The 18159-nt window shown below is 38.2% G+C and overlaps 1 protein-coding gene across 1 annotated transcript; it reads right to left on the reverse strand.

Moving 5' to 3' along the window:
• Positions 1–1642: 1642 nt before the first annotated feature.
• LOC139191939 (uncharacterized) lies at positions 1643–16611 on the reverse strand. Its single transcript, XM_070812974.1, has 6 exons — positions 16381–16611; positions 3889–4133; positions 3642–3805; positions 3472–3540; positions 2725–2783; positions 1643–1826 (listed from the first exon to the last, which is right to left on the reverse strand). The coding sequence occupies exons 1-6, from the start codon at positions 16609–16611 to the stop codon at positions 1728–1730; spliced, it is 867 nt and encodes a 288-aa protein (XP_070669075.1). The 3' UTR covers positions 1643–1727.
• Between the last annotated feature and the right edge of the window lie 1548 nt (positions 16612–18159).

Below are 18159 nucleotides of genomic sequence, written 5' to 3' on the forward strand. Positions count from 1 at the left end.
TGGTTTCCCGTAACATTCCATCTAGTCACAACTATAAACAATCACTCTAATGGAATAAAATTAATTGACCCAATACATACTTTATTATTACTGAACATTCTAAGTAAGTACAACACTAACATAAAATAACCTACCGGTTTGCTTGCTTAACGAATCCACGAATGAGTTATTAATATTACGGTCTGCAGCCCGCAATACTGATAAATCATCGTTGTCTCGATAAGTAGGCAACCACTCACAAAGATATAACATTACTATTTTGTCACTCAATGCAAAATACATACACTCGTCTCAACTACATTTATTTACCATTCTCTAGGTAATATCATACATAATAAGAAATATATCAGCCGAAGTCAACTAGAATGACCAATACGGCTGATTCAACTCTTATCTCAATAATACGTCGGCCGGATCCACTCCGCGTGGTCGGTACGGCCGAGCCTCTAACTACCAATTTCTCATGTGTCAATCGAATCCACTTCTCATGGTCTGTACGGCTGAACATATAACTCATCAAATCTCTCTGTACTCACGGTCAATCCGACCAAACTACTAAGTCCATAAACCTGCTGAATCGATACTACGATGTCATAGAAAACTGTTGGGTACAACTGATTTTAGGGACGATTCACAATTCTGTGTCCCCTCTGTTCACATAAACACATTCATTAATTTCACACTTCCCAAAATGTTAATTTTTGTACCTGCTGCACAAGGTACATTTCCTTTACTCGAAACACCTTGTCTCAAATATCTGGGATTACCAGTATATCCATCACTTTTATTCTGACCAGCGACATTAAAAACTCAGCTGGAAGAATTAACTCTAGCTTCACTTCTTTCGAAGCTCTGAATCTTTCTATATCCTTGATATGACGAATCATTAACTCTATCGTCTTCATTTGATTCCCATTCATTTCTTATTCTTCTTTATTCTCGTTGCTCATGTTCTCAGAGTCCTCAAGGCTCAACAACATCTTGTATACTCTTGGTAAGAAATACAATGGATAGTGGTCACCCAAAATACCACTTCCCTTTTGTCACCCAGCCTAAAACAACATAACACCTCCACCAAATTAACAACAATATCTGGATGGAACGAGGCAGGTCTGAAAACTTTCTATAATATCCCTCGATCATCACCTTCCTTGTCTCATATTTGTAAACTCTTGTTTACTACCATCGATCAATGCCGGAGGAATAAACTTTTCCTTAAACAAGTCCTTAAACAATTTTAAATCGGCTGTTCCTCCGGTGACAACAAATCATACTCCTGTTTCCACCAGGATACAAATTCATACCCAAAACTAGGTAGTCGTCTCAACCCCTTGTCAAAAGGAAATTTCCATTGACTTGCATAATCTGAAACATCTTTTCCAAATGGTTAAACCGTTACTTCGCTCCCTCAGGTTCATCATTTCATAAGGTGATTCAAATTCAACTCATAACCCGTCTTAAAATGTCCATTTTGATAATATACTGAATCACCATAATAATAGTTTCCCCCAAACCGCTAAATCAGGGAGACTAAATTCCTCTAACTACGTGGTTTGCTACGAGGCGGTGTAGTTCTGACAGAATTCACTATAAACTTCTCAAGATGTCCAAAATTGCAACCATGCTCTGATACCAACTGACACACCCCGTCCCGAAGGAGGGCATGCTGGCCGTCACGTGAGAGTGACGTAACCATTTGCACAGTACGGAAGCTTTAATTATACAATTTATACGTTGATACACCCGAAGGTGAGTCCTAATTTGGTCCATTCTGTCAGAACCCCGCTGAATTCCTCGTAGTCACCACACCTTTGTGATTCCTGAACCTGGAGGGGCGCAAAACCAAAATTGAGTGGGTCAGTAAAACCATTATTTTCCAAATCCAAACATTTTTTCAAAACGTTGTAACCCCTCTCCGTAAAACCTGTATATTTTCCCAGAAATGTAAAATATAATTATACATATATATTCTCAATACTTTAATTCATTAACTCAACATTTTTTTCTTTATCAATCATGCCATGCCATGTCTAATTCAACAGTTAAGTATGGATGCATCAACAATAATCATATCAGGTGCAAGAAAGTAATCAACCGGAGGCCCTCTAATAGCCCTGTACGGTTGAACCTAGAGCTCAAAATCTATCATTATCACTCTACCGGAGTCACCTCTGTGACCCGTCCGGCCTTCTGCACACAAGTTACGCTCTAGTGCTTCTCATAAATCATCTGTGCACATAATCTAAGGTCACCCACCAGTCGGAATCTCACTAACACTCTCGCGACTGGTCTGTCGTACCCACTCCGCGTGGACTGTACGACTAGCATCTACTTGGATCCAAGGCGAGCGTGCGATGCGGTGAATACTATAAGCACTAAACCATGGTGCAGGATTTGAGCTCAATATATATCATCATCATCATAACAGTAATTAAATACTCACCTGTGCGTCCACCGCACCATTTCATACATATGCATCATAAATCAATTCTTACCTGTGCGTCCACCGCACCAATTCATACATATGCATCATATATTAATTCATGCATGGCATTTCAACTCACATTTCTATATACTTTTCATATCAATTCTATGCATGGTATTTCACTTCCCGTTTTTCCACATAACTCATATGCATTTCATTTTAAACATATTTTCATTTCAATTCAATTTCTGGGAAACGTCAAGTATATATATATACGGAAAACAAAACTGCCCACTCACCTGGAGTTCGTCCAACAACTCCCTAGCACCACACATCAAGGCGTCACGACGATCGCCGCCTAGAATAGTAATCAAATCCAACCTCAGAATTCATATCGATAGAATATATAACTTATATAAAATACGTCACTACGTTGATCGATCCGGAAGATCTGCCACTCAGATTTTAAATCCATAACTTCCAGAGGTCCACATTATACCTCTAGGACAACATCCTAAAATTTCATTACCATCCAACGGTCGGATCTCCGTCAATTTCCAAAACTAAGTGACGGTTAACATTTTATATTATGGACTTACAATTCCAATTCCGGAAGATCCGTAACTCGGATTCCCAATCCGTAAGTTCCAATAATCCTCAAATATTACGTATTACAACGTATCAAAGTTTGGTGACGATCCAACGGTCGGATCATCAATTCACATTTTCACCAAAACTATAAAACGTTATTCGAACACCTAACCAACAATCCTTAATAACTTTCTTATACGGTGCTCAAATTGGGTATATGAATATACAACGGTGATCTACTCGACGTCACGGACGTCGACATATTTTTAAAATAATTTTATTTTTATTTTTTTTTACTGTAGCACCTTCTTCTTCCTTGGGTCGCCGGACTGGTTTTTCCGGCGGCCGTTTTCCGGGCAGTTTTTCAAATTGCCATAACTTTGTCATTTCTCAACGAAATCAAGTGATTCAAAAAACGAAAGTTGTAGCCCTTGAAGAGACAAAGAGAATGGTACCTTGCACAACACCTAGTTCGCCGTGGTTTGGCCGGAAACTGCCTCGAAAGCTTCGGAGGTCGCCGGAAACTGGGTATTTTTCAAATGAGTATAACTTCTTCAATACTCAACGAAATTGAGTGAAACAAAAAGGAAAGTTGTAGTACTTGACGAGACGAAGAGATTGATACCTACCTCGACTCCTAACTCGCCGGGGATTCGCCGGAAAACGCCTCGAAAACTCCGGCCAAACTTTGAGCTTGTCGATCTCCGTGTTCTTACGTCCAAAAACTTCCAACGAAGCACTCCGAGCTTCCTTGGGACCTCACTAAGCTCGCTGTGATCTTGTTTTAGCCTAAAACGTAGTCATTTAGAAGATCATGAACAGTGCTCTTCCACGGGGAGTTTAGAATCTAGGTTTTCCGAAGTAAAACTTACCTGAAATTGGTGTCTACGTGATCGTGGAAGTTCCAGGAGTCCAAATGTGGTCTTATCTTGGACGTTTGTTTATGTTTTAGGTGGTTTTGGGTGAGGTTGAGCGTCGGAGAGGAAGAGAGAGAACTGAGAGTGAGAGAGAGTCGTGAGGGAAGAGAGAGAGTGAACTGAGAGAGAGAGACAGGGTACGGGAAAGAGGGAGAGAATTGAGGGGTGTGGGATCCTACCCAATCCCCAACTACAAAATTCTAACCTAAATTTAAATCTAAGTCTCCACTCTACTTACCAAATTTTAAGAGCTTAGATATAACGAACGTAAAAATTATACCTTAGCCACGTATTAGGGGCATTTTCGTAATTTCACGTCCTCGGAATTAAAAATTCCGGAACGGGCTGTGACAATCTTCACTCCTTATAGAATTTCGTCCCCGAAATTCCACAACCAATCCAAACATCTACTCATACCAACCTCGGTAAATCTCTCTTATCCGATTCTCTTTCTCCCACGTAATTTTCTTCCACTGAATGATTTCCTTCACAAAACTTTTACCATTTACTCTATCTTAATTCTCAGGACCTTCTTTTTCCACTCCATATTATACTTTTCAATGGTGAACACTTCGAAAATATAAAACCATTTACCTTATATACTCGATTAGTGGCATATCCGTCTCTTGATCTCTTTTGTCATTCCTGGTTACTTTTAGGTTAACTTAATCACATGAATACTTTGAGGAGACTCATCCATAGTCTCAGGGTCTACTAAAACTCATTCTTGATCGAATCTTTCTCTACCCAGAAACATTCCATTCACAAGTCATCAAAAACCGACTCACGTGACACATTTCATGGTCCTTATGGCGTTACTTCGGAAACTGCACAACCAACATACTTAAGAAACTTAGCAGTTCCGTAATCCAATTCTCTTTTCCATAAAACAAATAAGTAGTGTTGCACTGTCTGGGAAAGGTTGTTACTCAACACTGGAGTAAATGTACTAACTTGTTACTTAACAAGTATAACTTCTTCTCGATCTTCCATTCTTAATTTTTTTTTTTTTTTCGTTGGTTTTCAATCCACAAGATGATACTCTTGGCAAACGTGCCAGACATTAATCTTACTGTAGTCTTCTCACCAAGTGCTTCAGCTAGAACAAACTTTATGATCCCCCTGATCGTACAATCATGTTCATTAAGCAATACAATTCAATTTCGCTGCCTCATATCAAAATCCTTCCGAGTAATGGATATTGAAGACTTTTTGGATTCGTAAAAAAAAAATCTTGCATTCCCACTAAAATATAATGTCTCCATAACTTCACAGCAAGAATGGTAATCGTGACTTCCAAATCACCAGTAGGGTAATTCATCTTATGAGATTCCATTTATCGTGAAACGTATGCAATCACCCTAACATTTGCATCAACATGCCTCCAATACCATTCAAGAAACATCACTAAAAATTTATGATTACCACTATTCTCTGGGAATACCAAAATACGTGCATGAGTGAGGAAATACTTCAGTTGTTGAATCCTTTGCTCACAATTTCCTTCCCACTCATACATAACCTCTTTTCTCAACCGTCTCGTCAATGACAAAGCAATGACTGAAAAATCTTTCACAACCATCCAAGATAGCCTGGTAAGCTAAGAAATTCCAAATCTCAATTACGACTCGTGGTTGTTCCAAATTCTCAATTTCTGCTATCTTTTAAGGATTCACTTGAATACCTTAAACAGATATAACAAATCTTAGAATGCCACTTGATTCATCTAACTTTAGCATTTGCTACTTAGCATACAACCAACGTTCTCTCAATCTTTGTAACATCAACTTAAAATATCTAACATGCTCTGCTCTAGGCTTAGAGTATACCAGCATATCTTCAATGAAAATGATATCAATCTATCAAGGCATTATTGGAATACTTCATCCATCAACTCATAAAACAGCATGAGTATCCACATAGCATCACCAAACTTCATAAAGACTATAACAAGTCCAGAAAACCATCTTATGATCAACGTCACTTATAATATTCAATTGGTAGTAACCAGATCTCAATTCAATCTTTGAATCTTCGCAATTACTTCTAAGCTGGTTAAATAAACATCAGTACATTACCATGGATAACGGTTCTCAATCGTTACCCGACTCCATTGTCTATAATCAATGAACAGTCTCAGGATCCATTTTCTTTCTCATCAACAAACTGGGGCTCCTCAAAAGTGTTGTACTAGGTTGAATGAAACTTTTGTCAACCAATTCTTTCAACTGAATTTCCAATTCCCTTAACTCATCATGAACCAATTTCCAATATAAATTTATACCTGGCAACAAATCAATAATGAACCTCATATCTCTGCCTGAAGACAATCCAGGTATACTTTCAGGGAAGACATCAAGAAAAGTCTAACCCTTTCGACATTATTCACACTACTCCAAAATTCTAACCTAAATTTAAATCTAAGTCTCCACTCTACTTACCAAATTTTAAGAGCTTAGATATAACGAACGTAAAAATTATACCTTAGCCACGTATTAGGGGCATTTTCGTAATTTCACGTCCTCGGAATTAAAAATTCCGGAACGGGCTGTGACAGTTTACCCATTATTGCTCCTTCTAGTAAAAATAAAAGAATAGAAAGATATCACAGTAAGTACCCAAATAAAAGATATCACAAATATGACGAGTACAACAAAAGAAAGAATTTTAACACCAATAAATTCTATGAAAAAAAAAACCAAGCTTAACAAAAATTGGAAGAAAAAATCATTTATTAAAAATTATTCCAAAGATCAAAACAAAGGTAATTGTTATAAATGTGGCACTATGCAAACAAAATGCAGAGTAAAAAAGATAATTAATCAGTTAAAAATATCTGAAGAAAAGAAAACCGAATTAATCCAAGTACTAGAGTTAAAAAACACAGACCAAAGTGAAAATGAACAAGGGTTTGATTCTAACTCCTCAGAGTTAAACCATTCAAACAGCTCTAACTTTACAGACATAAATATAGGATGCAGAGATAGTTGTTGTAAAATAATTTTAGTCTTAAATAAACAAGAAGAACAAGAAGGTTTATTAATTGAATTAACTAGTAAAATCGATGATCCGTAATTAAAATCTCACTTCTTGAAAAAATTAAAGAATTTGGTAAGCCATGAGGAAACTAGCACCTATGAGTAGCCAACTCCACATAGTAAAATATCTCTCAGTACAACCTTGGAAAGATATAATAAACAAAAAAAAAGGAAATTACAGTTAAAGATTTACAATACGAGGTGAACAAAATTAAGGAATAAATAAAAATCCTTAAAACAGACAATCAAGAAATAAGATCACATCTTAGCTTCATTCAAATACAAAAATTAATTGACTAAGAATTTAAACAAAACAATGAATCAACTTCTTCCTCATTTGACGAATAACCAAGAGAAAACAACCATGAAGAAAATGATAAAGGTTCAACCAAAAGTTTAATTTTAAGTTTACTTAACAAAATTAGAATTAGAAAATGGTATTCAAAAGTCAAAATAATAATTGAAGATTTCCAATTAGAAACGATTAATCGATTAAGGAGCATATTTGAATTGTATTCAAGAATGAATAATTCCAACCAAATACTTTTCCAAATCAACTTAAATCCTTAGCTCAGCCAATCATTCCCCAACAACAACAACAACAACAAAGCCTTTTCCCACTAAGTGGGGTCGGCTATATGAATCCTAGAACGCCATTGCGCTCGGTTTTGTGTCATGTCCTCCGTTAGATCCAAGTAATCAAGTCTTTTCTTAGGGTCTCTTCCAAAGTTTTCCTAGGTCTTCCTCTACCCCTTCGGCCCTGAACTTCTGTCCCGTAGTCACATTTTCGAACCGGAGCGTCAGTAGGCCTTCTTTGCACATGTCCAAACCACCGGAACCGATTTTCTTTCATATTTCCTTCAATTTTGGCTACTCCTACTTTACCTTGGATATCCTCATTCCCAATCTTATCCTTTCTCGTGTGCCCATACATCCCGCGAAGCATCCTCATCTCCGCTACACCCATTTTGTGTACGTGTTGATGCTTCACCGCCCAACATTCTGTGCCATACAACATCGTTGGCCTTATTGCCGTCCTATAAAATTTTCCCTTGAGCTTCAGTGGCCTACGACGATCACACAACACGCCGGATACACTCTTACACTTCATCCATCCAACTTGTATTCTATGGTTGAGATCTCCATCTAATTCTCCGTTCTCTTACAAGATAGATCCTAGGTAGCGAAAACGGTCACTTTTTGTGATCTTCGCTAGATTGCTCCGGTCATTAGTGTGGATAAGTATATAAATGGATAGAGATAGGAAAGCAAACACAAGATGTACGTGATTCACCCAGATTGGCTACGTCCACGGAATAGAGGAGTTCTCATTAATTGTGAAGGGTTTACACAAGTACATAGGTTCAAGCTCTCCTTTAGGGAGTACAAGTGAATGATTTAGTACAAATGACATTAGGAAATATTGTGGGAGAATGATCTCGTAACCACGAAACTTCTAAGTCCCGGAGTGTGGTATCGGCTTGACTTTCCTTATCTGTCTCATAGGTAGATGTGGAATCTTCTCTGGAAGTACTCTTCCTCCATCCAGGGGTGGTATCTGTAACTGGTGGAGATGCACAAGGTAATGTATCAATGTCACTTGAAGCTTACTTGTAGTTTCAGGCTTGGTCAAGCGCGATACAAACCATGTAGTAGGAGTCCCCCAAGTCGCCGAGCTAGGGGATCTGCTGAAAGAGGTAACAGACAAGGTAAGCAATCAGAGCTCCGGCTGATTGTTCACATTCTCCCTATCTTGCAGGCAGCATGAAGGATAAAGAGAAGAAAAATGAGAAGAGATGATATGGGATACTTTTGCTTTTGAAGAAGTAACTTTCCACAGGCTTATTCTTGAACTGGGCTGGAGGGTTTTCTGGTTTCCTCCAAAGTATAAGGCCGACTGAAGAATTTGAGGGTCAAAACAAGTCCATCAAATCTAGAGTACGTTCGACCCTGCTGATATGGGATACTTTTGCTTTTGACAGAGTAGTGGATGTATCGGCACGTGTGCTGTTACGCTTGTCTCCACATGCTTCCTTGTATCCTTTTCACTTGCCCTATCTGTTCCTCAGGCAGATGTGGTATCTTCCTTGGAAGCATAAGATGTTGAAGATGAGTACTCGAGAGCAATGCCAGGGTAAGGGGTTCCAGGCAGTCAGTTCCTGGCTGGAAGCTTGATTCCAAGTGCTGACTGATTGCTCTCTTTCTCCTTGTCTTGCAGGTAAGAACAAGGCCAAAGGAAAAGACAGGGAAAAAGCATGATATGGGATACTCTTGCTTTTAACCCTGATGATATGAGATATTCTTGCTCTAGTATAGCTTGTTTACAGAGGTATTATCGGGGGGAAAGAAAGCTGAATATTTCGAAAGGCTTCGTTGGGAGTGCCCTCTCATATAAGAGGAAGGGTTGAGCATTTTTGCAGGTCTGCCTGTCCGTTGGGAATGGAGGTCGACATATATAGGAGTCTCCCTAACATCAAGTAATAATGCTATTCCTTTACCCTGCTTGGTCATAGCACGGTAGTGGGAGCTGCCAGCTTCATAAGTTTTAACTCTGTCAGAGCACTTTGAAAAAGTGGTCTGTGGTATCTGGAAAGCTGATGTTGCGTGTGAAGATTACAGACAAGCTTTATCCAAGGAGATCCGGCTCTTGAAGTTGGGAAAGTGGTGCCTCTTCTGTTTTCGAACAAGCAATCCTGTCGGGGATCTGGCTCTCGAGATTCGGAGAACGATGCCTCTTCGATTTTTGAGAAAGCAATCATGCTGGGGGTCTGGCTCTCGAGATTCGGAGAGCGGTGTCTTCGATTTTTGAGAAAGTAATCATGTTGGGAGTGTTTTCTCGAATATGAGTAAAGGTTGGGCATGTTTGCTAGTCTACCTTGCCACGAAGCACAGAGGTTGACACACAGGGACTTTCCAATTATCCAGCAGTGGTACTGTTCCTTTACCCTCTCTTCGATTTTTGAGAAAGTAATCATGTTAGGAGTCTGGCTCTCGAGATTCGGAGGGCGGTGCCTCTTCGATTTTGGAGCAAGCAATCTTGTTGGGGGTGTTTTCTCGAATGTGAGTAAAGGTTGGGCATGTTTGCTAGTCTACCTTGCCACGAAGCACAGAGGATGACACACAGGGACTTTCAAATTATCCAGCAGTGGTACTGTTCCTTTACCCTCTCTTCGATTTTTGAGAAAGTAATCATGTTGGGAGTCTGGCTCTCGAGATTCGGAGGGCGATGCCTCTTCGATTTTGGGGCAAGCAATCTTGTTGGGAGTGTTTTCTCGAATGTGAGTAAAGGTTGGGCATGTTTGCTAGTCTACCTTGCCATGAAGCACAGAGGTTGACACACCGGGACTTTCCAATTATCCAGCAGTGGTACTGTTCCTTTACCCTTGTGGGTAATAATATGGTAGCTAGGCCGTCAAAATTTATGTGTCTAAACTTTGTTAGTGTTGTTTCTTTGCTATTCTTTTACCCTTCTTGGTCAGAGCGATGTAGTGAGAGTTGCAAGCTTCACGTGTCTCGACTTTGTCAGAGAACTTTGGCAAAGTTATATGTGGTACCCATGAGCTACTGTTGCGTGTGGGAAGTGGGTGATTGAACAGTACGATTCATGTGCTTTCTACTTCGCCAGAAATCTTCGACAGAATGCCCATAATTTCCGCAAAGCTGAGTGTGCGTGTGACAGGTGCTGACAAGGCTGGAAAAGTAGTCTCAACTTTGTCAGAGGACTTTGGCAAAGTTATATGTGGTACCCATGAGCTACTGTTGCGTGTGGGAAGTGGGTGATTGAACAGTACGATTCATGTGCTTTCTACTTCGCCAGAAATCTTCGACAGAATGCCCATAATTTCCGCAAAGTTGAGTGTGCGTGTGACAGGTGCTGACAAGGCTGGAAAAGTAGGTGCCTCTTCGATTTCTGAGATCGACCCTCGTGGTCTCTGAGCAGCCCAGCTTTTGAGAAAGCAAACCTCTTCGATTTCTGAGATCGGCCCTCGTGGTCTCTGAGCAGCCCAGCTTTTGAGAAAGCAAACCTCTTCGATTTCTGAGATCGGCCCTCGTGGTCTCTGAGCAGCCCAGCTTTTGAGAAAGCAAACCTCTTCGATTTCTGAGATCGGCCTTCGTGGTCTTTGAGCAGCCCAGCTTTTGAGAAAGCAAACGCCTCTTCGATTTCTGAGATCGACCCTCGTGGTCTCTGAGCAGCCCAGCTTTTGAGAAAGCAAACGCCTCTTCGATTTCTGAAGCTTCGTCGAGTGCAGATTTTTATAGAGGCTGACATTAAGTTCCAAAGCACACTTGAATATCCACCAGTAGAAGCTCCATTCTTGCACTTCTAAGATCTTGATTTGTCCGACCTCTTCTCTTTTCTACACCTTTGAAAATGTCTGGCCCCTCCGACCGTCGTTTTGACTTGAACCTTGTTGAAGAGGCAGCCCCGCCTTCTCCAGACAACATATGGCGCCCATCCTTCGTCTCCCCTACTGGTCCTCTTACCGTTGGGGATTCCGTGATGAAGAATGATATGACCGCTGCGGTAGTGGCCAGGAACCTTCTCACTCCCAAAGATAACAGACTACTTTCCAAACGGTCTGATGAGTTGGCTGTTAAGGATTCTCTGGCTCTTAGTGTTCAGTGTGCAGGTTCTGTGTCTAATATGGCCCAACGCCTATTTGCTCGAACCCGCCAAGTTGAATCATTGGCGGGTGAAGTGATGAGTCTCAAACAGGAGATTAGAGGGCTCAAGCATGAGAATAAACAGTTGCACCGGCTCGCACATGACTATGCTACAAACATGAAGAGGAAGCTTGACTAGATGAAGGAATCTGATGGTCAGGTTTTACTTGATCATCAGAGATTTGTGGGTTTGTTCCAAAGGCATTTATTGCCTTCGTCTTCTGGGGCTGTACCGCGTAATGAAGCTCCAAATGATCAACCTCTGATGCCTCCTCCTTCTAGGGTTCTGTCCAGTACTGAGGCTCCGAATGATCCCCCTCCGGTGCCTTCTCTTTCTGGGGCTCTACCGACTGCCGAGACTTCTCCTAAGCAACCTTTGTGAAGGCTCCCTCTTGTTTGTTTATTCCCCAATGCAATTAAATTATGAAATACCAAAAGCACACATTTTTCAAGACAATGTTTGTTTTAAAACATCATTTGTCCTTATAAAAAACATATCAGACTATCACATTTTAGGACTTTCTTTCATAGCCCTCCTGTATCCTTTTACAGTCCACTATGATAGAATTTCTACCATTGATATGAACAAGAAGTAAAGTTTAAGTTCTCTTAAAAAATAGAGCTCAACAAGATAAATCAGTTAAAGAAAAAAAAATATTTCAAAAACAATCAACGTAATTAAAAGAAAAACGCAGCACATCAAATATTTAAAAGAAGAAATAAATTACAAAATAATTGAGGGACAGTTAAACAGTAAACCCTTACAATAAAGAATTAATTCTTTTCAACAAAAAATTATTGAAGAAATATGTTCAGACATTCCTAATACCTTTTGACATAGGAAACAACATATAGTCAAACTTCCTTACATCAAGGGATTCGATGAAAGCAAAATACTTAGAAAAGCTATACCAATCCAAATGAGTCAGAAACTATGGAATTGTGTAAAAATGAAATCATAGAATTATTCAACAAAGGAATAACAAAAAAAGTAAGTTCAACAAAGGAATAACAAAAAAAAATAAGTCACCTTGGCCATTCCTTTCTATGTCCAGAAAAATGCTGAATTAGAAAAAGGTACTCCAAGATTAGTCATTAATTGTAAACCGTTACATGAAGTCTTAGAATGGATAAGATATTCAATCCCCAATAAAAGAGTATAATAAAAAGATTAAGTCAAGAAATAATATTTTCAAAATTTGACATGAAATCGAGCCTCTAGCAAATTCAAATTTATGAGGATGACAAATTCAAAACAACATTTGTCACTCCCTTCGGCCATTATGAATGGAATGTAATGTATTCAGCCTAGAAAATGCACCCAATGAATTCTAAAACATAATGAATGAAATATTCAATCAATAGAGTCACTTTTTCATTGTTTGAAGTCCTCATTTATTCATAGTCAAGTGGTGAACATTGAAAACATTTAAACATGTTCATCAAAATAATTAAGCCAAACGGATTAGTTGTTTCAGCCACAAAAATAAAATTCTTTCAAACCAACATAAGATTTTTAGGATACAATATCCATCAGTCAACAATCCAACCCATAGACAGAGTCATCCAGTTTGTAGATAAATTTCCAGATGAAATCACTAACAAAACCCAACTCCAAAGATTTTTAGGATCATTAAATTATGTTGTAGAATTCTACCCAAAATTGAGAGAACAATTCAAACCATTATTTGACAGGCTCAAGACTAATCCCCATTTTGATCTCCTACTCATACTTCCATAGTCAAACAAATCAAGTCTCATGTCAAGACATTACCCTGTCTTGGTATTCCTATAGTCAATTCATTCAAAATTGTTGAAACTGATGCCTCTGAAATTGATTACGGAGGTATTCTTAAACAGTCAACTCATCTCGGTTCTCCTGAATAAGTTGTTCGTTTCCACTCAGGAGTCTAGAATTCAGCTCAAAGTAATTATAGTGTTATTAAAAAAGAAATATTATCTATAGTACTATGCATATCAAAATTTGAAGATGATTTGTTAAATCAAATTTTTTTTAGTAAGAGTCGATTGCAAAAGCACCAAAACATATTTTACAAAAAAATGTTCAAAACATTGCATCAAAACAAAGTTTTGCACGATGACAGTCAATATTAAGGTTTTATTTTTATTTTTTTTTATTTTGAAATCGAATACGTAAAAGGCAGATAAAATTGCATTCCTGATCTTTGCAGGAAAAAAATGTTAGGATGAAATCCTGATCAAAGAAGGCTCCTGCCTTTTTCAACCCAGTAAAAAAAGAATCAGTCAAACAAGAGTCAGGCCTTGTACCTTACTGAGCCAGTAGCTTAGTAAACTGTTTTACTCCCTTAGGTTCTACTGTAGGGAATTTTAGACCAAACTATCAGTCAACCTTAGTCAAACTTTATGATCCTTACAAATCCTCAGTAAAACCATCTTAACCAATGATCATTTATAGTCAAAATTTTTCTTACATTCCAAAATCATCCAGTGAATATTTGTTTAGTTACCCTCTAGATCTTATTCCAAACCCAACACCAGCAAAGTTAGCCAAATTCTAGTTTCCCCCAAATTTCCAATACCAACCGAAAGAGTCATACATAACGCTTGGATTTTACAAAAGTATTTTCTTTGAAATTGAGTTAATAACTATTAAATCCATCACCAGTCACATATATGAAAACATCCTTTATCATAATTTACACATTGGAAAGATCATGATAGAAAAGGAATGGGGAATCCCCATTTACAAACACAAGTCTTTCCACACTCAAACACCCAATATCCAGTACAATTATTATGATTACATTAATGCATGGACCAACATTTTCCTCTATCAGAAAGAAGATTTCAGTCACTCTTGGTTTATCAACTTCGACAAGAAATTTCAACCAATATTCCCAGCTTGGTTCTCCAAGTGGTGGTCAGTTCATAGCCCAACAGGCAATCTCATCCCAGACTCGCTCATGCATAGAATCAACCATTTTAATCAAGATTCAACAGATGTCAGTTCAACAAGAACATATATCTTCTTTTAATTTTCGTGGCCAAATATAAAATTTCATGGATTTTGAAATGGGTTATGAAGTAGACAATGAAGAAGTTCATAACGTCAGATCAGTCAAATGGTGGAACAAATTCAACTAGCAAAGAATCATTAAACATGTTCTTAGTGAATTTGCCATTGAACCATAGCCAGTTATCGAAACACAGTCATTATCAGAGATCTCTCCATCTTCCTCACTCAAAGGAAAGTCAAAGTCTTCAAAGTCTTCAAAATCAAAGCACAAAGTTGTAGAAATTGAAGACCTTGGACATAAACTTCTCACTCAAGCAGCATAGTTACAATCACAAGCAGCCTAGTTACAATTACAGTTAAAATCTGAAGACGAAGAAGATGAAACTTCCTCTAAATCATCAAATGCATCATCACAGTAACCAGTAAAGCCAAATAGTCAAAGCACTGGATGGGCTGACTACCAAGATACACAAGGCCCATTTGAAGAATTCAAGCATCATTTCACACTAATCAAGACAACATGTGAAGCTTTCAAACATTATTCGCACAGTAAAAGTAAGGAATCAATCAATCAGTGGGAATCACTCATTACGTTCTACAGTAAAAGCAACAATTATTCCGACAAAGTTCATTATTCATCAACAGTAAAAGTAAGTCATCTGCCATCCCGTGCTTCAATAGTAAAGAACTCAATCATTCAAGTCTCCTTTTCCAAAGTCTATAAGAAGAAGAATTCGAAGAAAAAGAAAGCGAGTGAATTTCCACATCTTTCCTTAGTTCAAATTTTCTTTGAGCTCTCATTGTATTCAAACAAATTAAATATTGTAAACACTTTTATTTTAGAAAAAAGAAGAATGATGCCTACGGGCACCATCATCCAGTTCTCTTAGTAAATTTTATCAGTCAATTGTAAGTTTTCGAAAGTCAATAATAAATTCTATTTTCAGTTATTAAATTGCATCATTATTTTAAAATTCATTATTTTTCATTATCATGTCAGTTCCTTTAAATAACATTTGGTTAGAAATGTGGCTTGGTAAAGTAAATCCCGATTTAGCATATTTTAATTCAAATTATGTTCAATTAATGCTAACCATCTATTCTAGTCAATCTTTATCTCATGGATCACCTAGTAAATAGATCCATTGTCGTCTGGTATTTCCACGTCATTTGGTATCAGAGCCAAGTGATTGGTAATTGAGTAAGTAATTTATATATGTATACATAAATACTCAATTATGTACACACACACACACACATGGCCAAATTAGATAAATAGTCACCGTGACCATAAGGTGTTTTGAAGATAGTCCATGTGGTAAAAAAAATTCGGATTAAACCCTTGTGGTAAAATCTGTTAGGATTTATGCCCAAACTAAAACTCCTGTCAGTTCTTTATTAAAGTGCACATGAGGTATCCAAAAGTTGATTGTATGCACTAGCTGGGATCCCACTATCTACATTAGCAAGCTCTGTCGACAAGAAGACATAATGGAGAGAAAAAAAGTGTGTCCACTACCAAAATCAGATCACCCAAACTTCTATTTCTTAAACCTTTTCTTCTACTTATAGATTTCCAATCTTCTAATTCCAAATCCTCCTTTTCTTCCTTTTGATTATGTACAAAAACCTTTATGGGCCAGCCAGATTGTGCAAGCCTCATCAGCTCTGAGTTTTCCACATTTTCTTCCCCATTGAGCTTCAATAGTAAATCCTTGCAAGAACCTAGTTCCAAATCTGGCTCACACTTCCATTAACATTCACATCTGGCTCTCTCAAATTTATATGGGAATTTGTATTTCCATTGGTGCTGGTGTGAAAGAATTGGGTTTTTTTGAAGCAATTAAATTGGAAGATTTCCTTTGCATGGTTGCTGATGTAATCATCATCTTCTTCCTCCTCAATATTTCTGCTAGTGATTCTCTTCTTCCACCATAGCAGGTAGTATAGCTCTGCAACAAGTGCCAATAGCCTCATCTATCATAGCTCTCAATTCCCAAAAACCATGCTAACGGAGAAACTGACAGAAGTTTTAGTTTGGGTATAAATCCGAATTTTTTTACCACAGGAGCAATCTTCCGAATTTCTTGTGACCACAGTGACTATTTATCCAATTTGGTCTATATATATTGAGGTAAAAAATGTTGTCCTACTATCAATTGCCACAAAATGTGGTTTACAAAATATGATCCAATACACCTATTATGCAAAGTCGATAACATAGTTAATAAATTCAATACATTTTCCTGTACAAACTACAAAGTCAATGACATAATTAATAAATTTGTGTACAATACATCTATTATACACGGATGTATGCATTTTTCTCAATGCATAATTCCTATAGAAACAACAACCAAACAAGTGAATACCAAGCCCTAGACCCATGTATTAGGATAGTCACGAAAAATCACCAATGTATAATGCATGAGATAATCACGAAAAATCATCGAATGGCATTCTCATGTGGCCTAAAGCTTTTGGACAAATCACCAAATTTCATGTGAAGTTGTTTGGAACGAAAATAATAATTTTGGGCCGAGAGCGATCATGGGCTCGCCCCAGAGGAAAGGCCTAGGATGCCTTGGTATATACTTAAGGAAAGCCAAGCCCATGGAGGGTCGGCTGAGTCCCACGAGGAATTGATTTCATCATAAACCTAATAGGATTGCCGACTGAGTTCTGATACAATAAGGCGTCCTTAGATATTGGTGATACCTCGAATCAAAGAGCATATGCTAAGGACCAAAGATTGAATTTGGATAATAATGAGGCTGGATTCAAGTCCTAAATATGCTAGGATTGGCTGAAGCCCATTCATAACAAATAAAGGAGAAATCGAACAATTGTAATCCGAGTAGGATTCTACTTTGGCCATGAAGAGTTATTACTATAAATATAGAGGGGAATGCATCATTCAAAGCCTCTTCCAATTAATGCACAAATATGCCCGCTCTACCCAAAACCTCTCAAACTTCGTGAGATTTTAATTTTACCATTTTTCCCACCAACATATCTTCAATTTAGATAAACAGCACTGTGAAGGCAACCGGCAACATCTTCAATTTGGATAAACATCACTGGAGCCATAGAATCAGCTGATTAAGGAACACCTTCAGTTTGGATAAACAACACTACTTCGAGGCCGACTAGTTATCTATCTAAGTCTCAGTCAACAAGGAATCTTTGAATTTTTGTTGGAAGAGGTCACTTCATTAGCTTCACGGCGAGTGAGGTGTGACCAGGTTTCACATTCAACACATTGAAAGCCGAATATTTACTGAACTTCATAGTACTAGTAGGCTTGTTTTCAGGCTCTAGAACCCAAAGACTGAGACATGTTTCTTCCTCGGCCGCAGTAGCTAGATTTAGAAGTCATCAGTGCGCCTAACATTATATCAACATTCATTCACTCCCTAGCCGAGCTCAGCCGACAAGTTGGCATACCCCGCATTCAACCGAAAGATATAGTTAGCTTATTAGCTATTTGGCCTGCACGCCACATAGGCTAAATAGTTTTTAGGG

This window comes from Malus domestica, chromosome 15 (genome assembly GCF_042453785.1).
Source record: "Malus domestica chromosome 15, GDT2T_hap1".
Lineage (NCBI taxonomy): Eukaryota > Viridiplantae > Streptophyta > Magnoliopsida > Rosales > Rosaceae > Malus > Malus domestica.

Bases quoted from the DNA above. Each gene is read 5' to 3' on its own strand.
- LOC139191939 (XM_070812974.1), bottom strand. From the start codon at position 16,611: ATGAGGCTATTGGCACTTGTTGCAGAGCTATACTACCTGCTATGGTGG. The intron at 3,806-3,888 runs GTAAGTTTTACT...ACTACGTTTTAG, and splicing joins CACGTAGACACCAATTTCAG to GCTAAAACAAGATCACAGCG. The intron at 3,541-3,641 runs GTATCAATCTCT...AAAAATACCCAG, and splicing joins CGAGTTAGGAGTCGAGGTAG to TTTCCGGCGACCTCCGAAGC.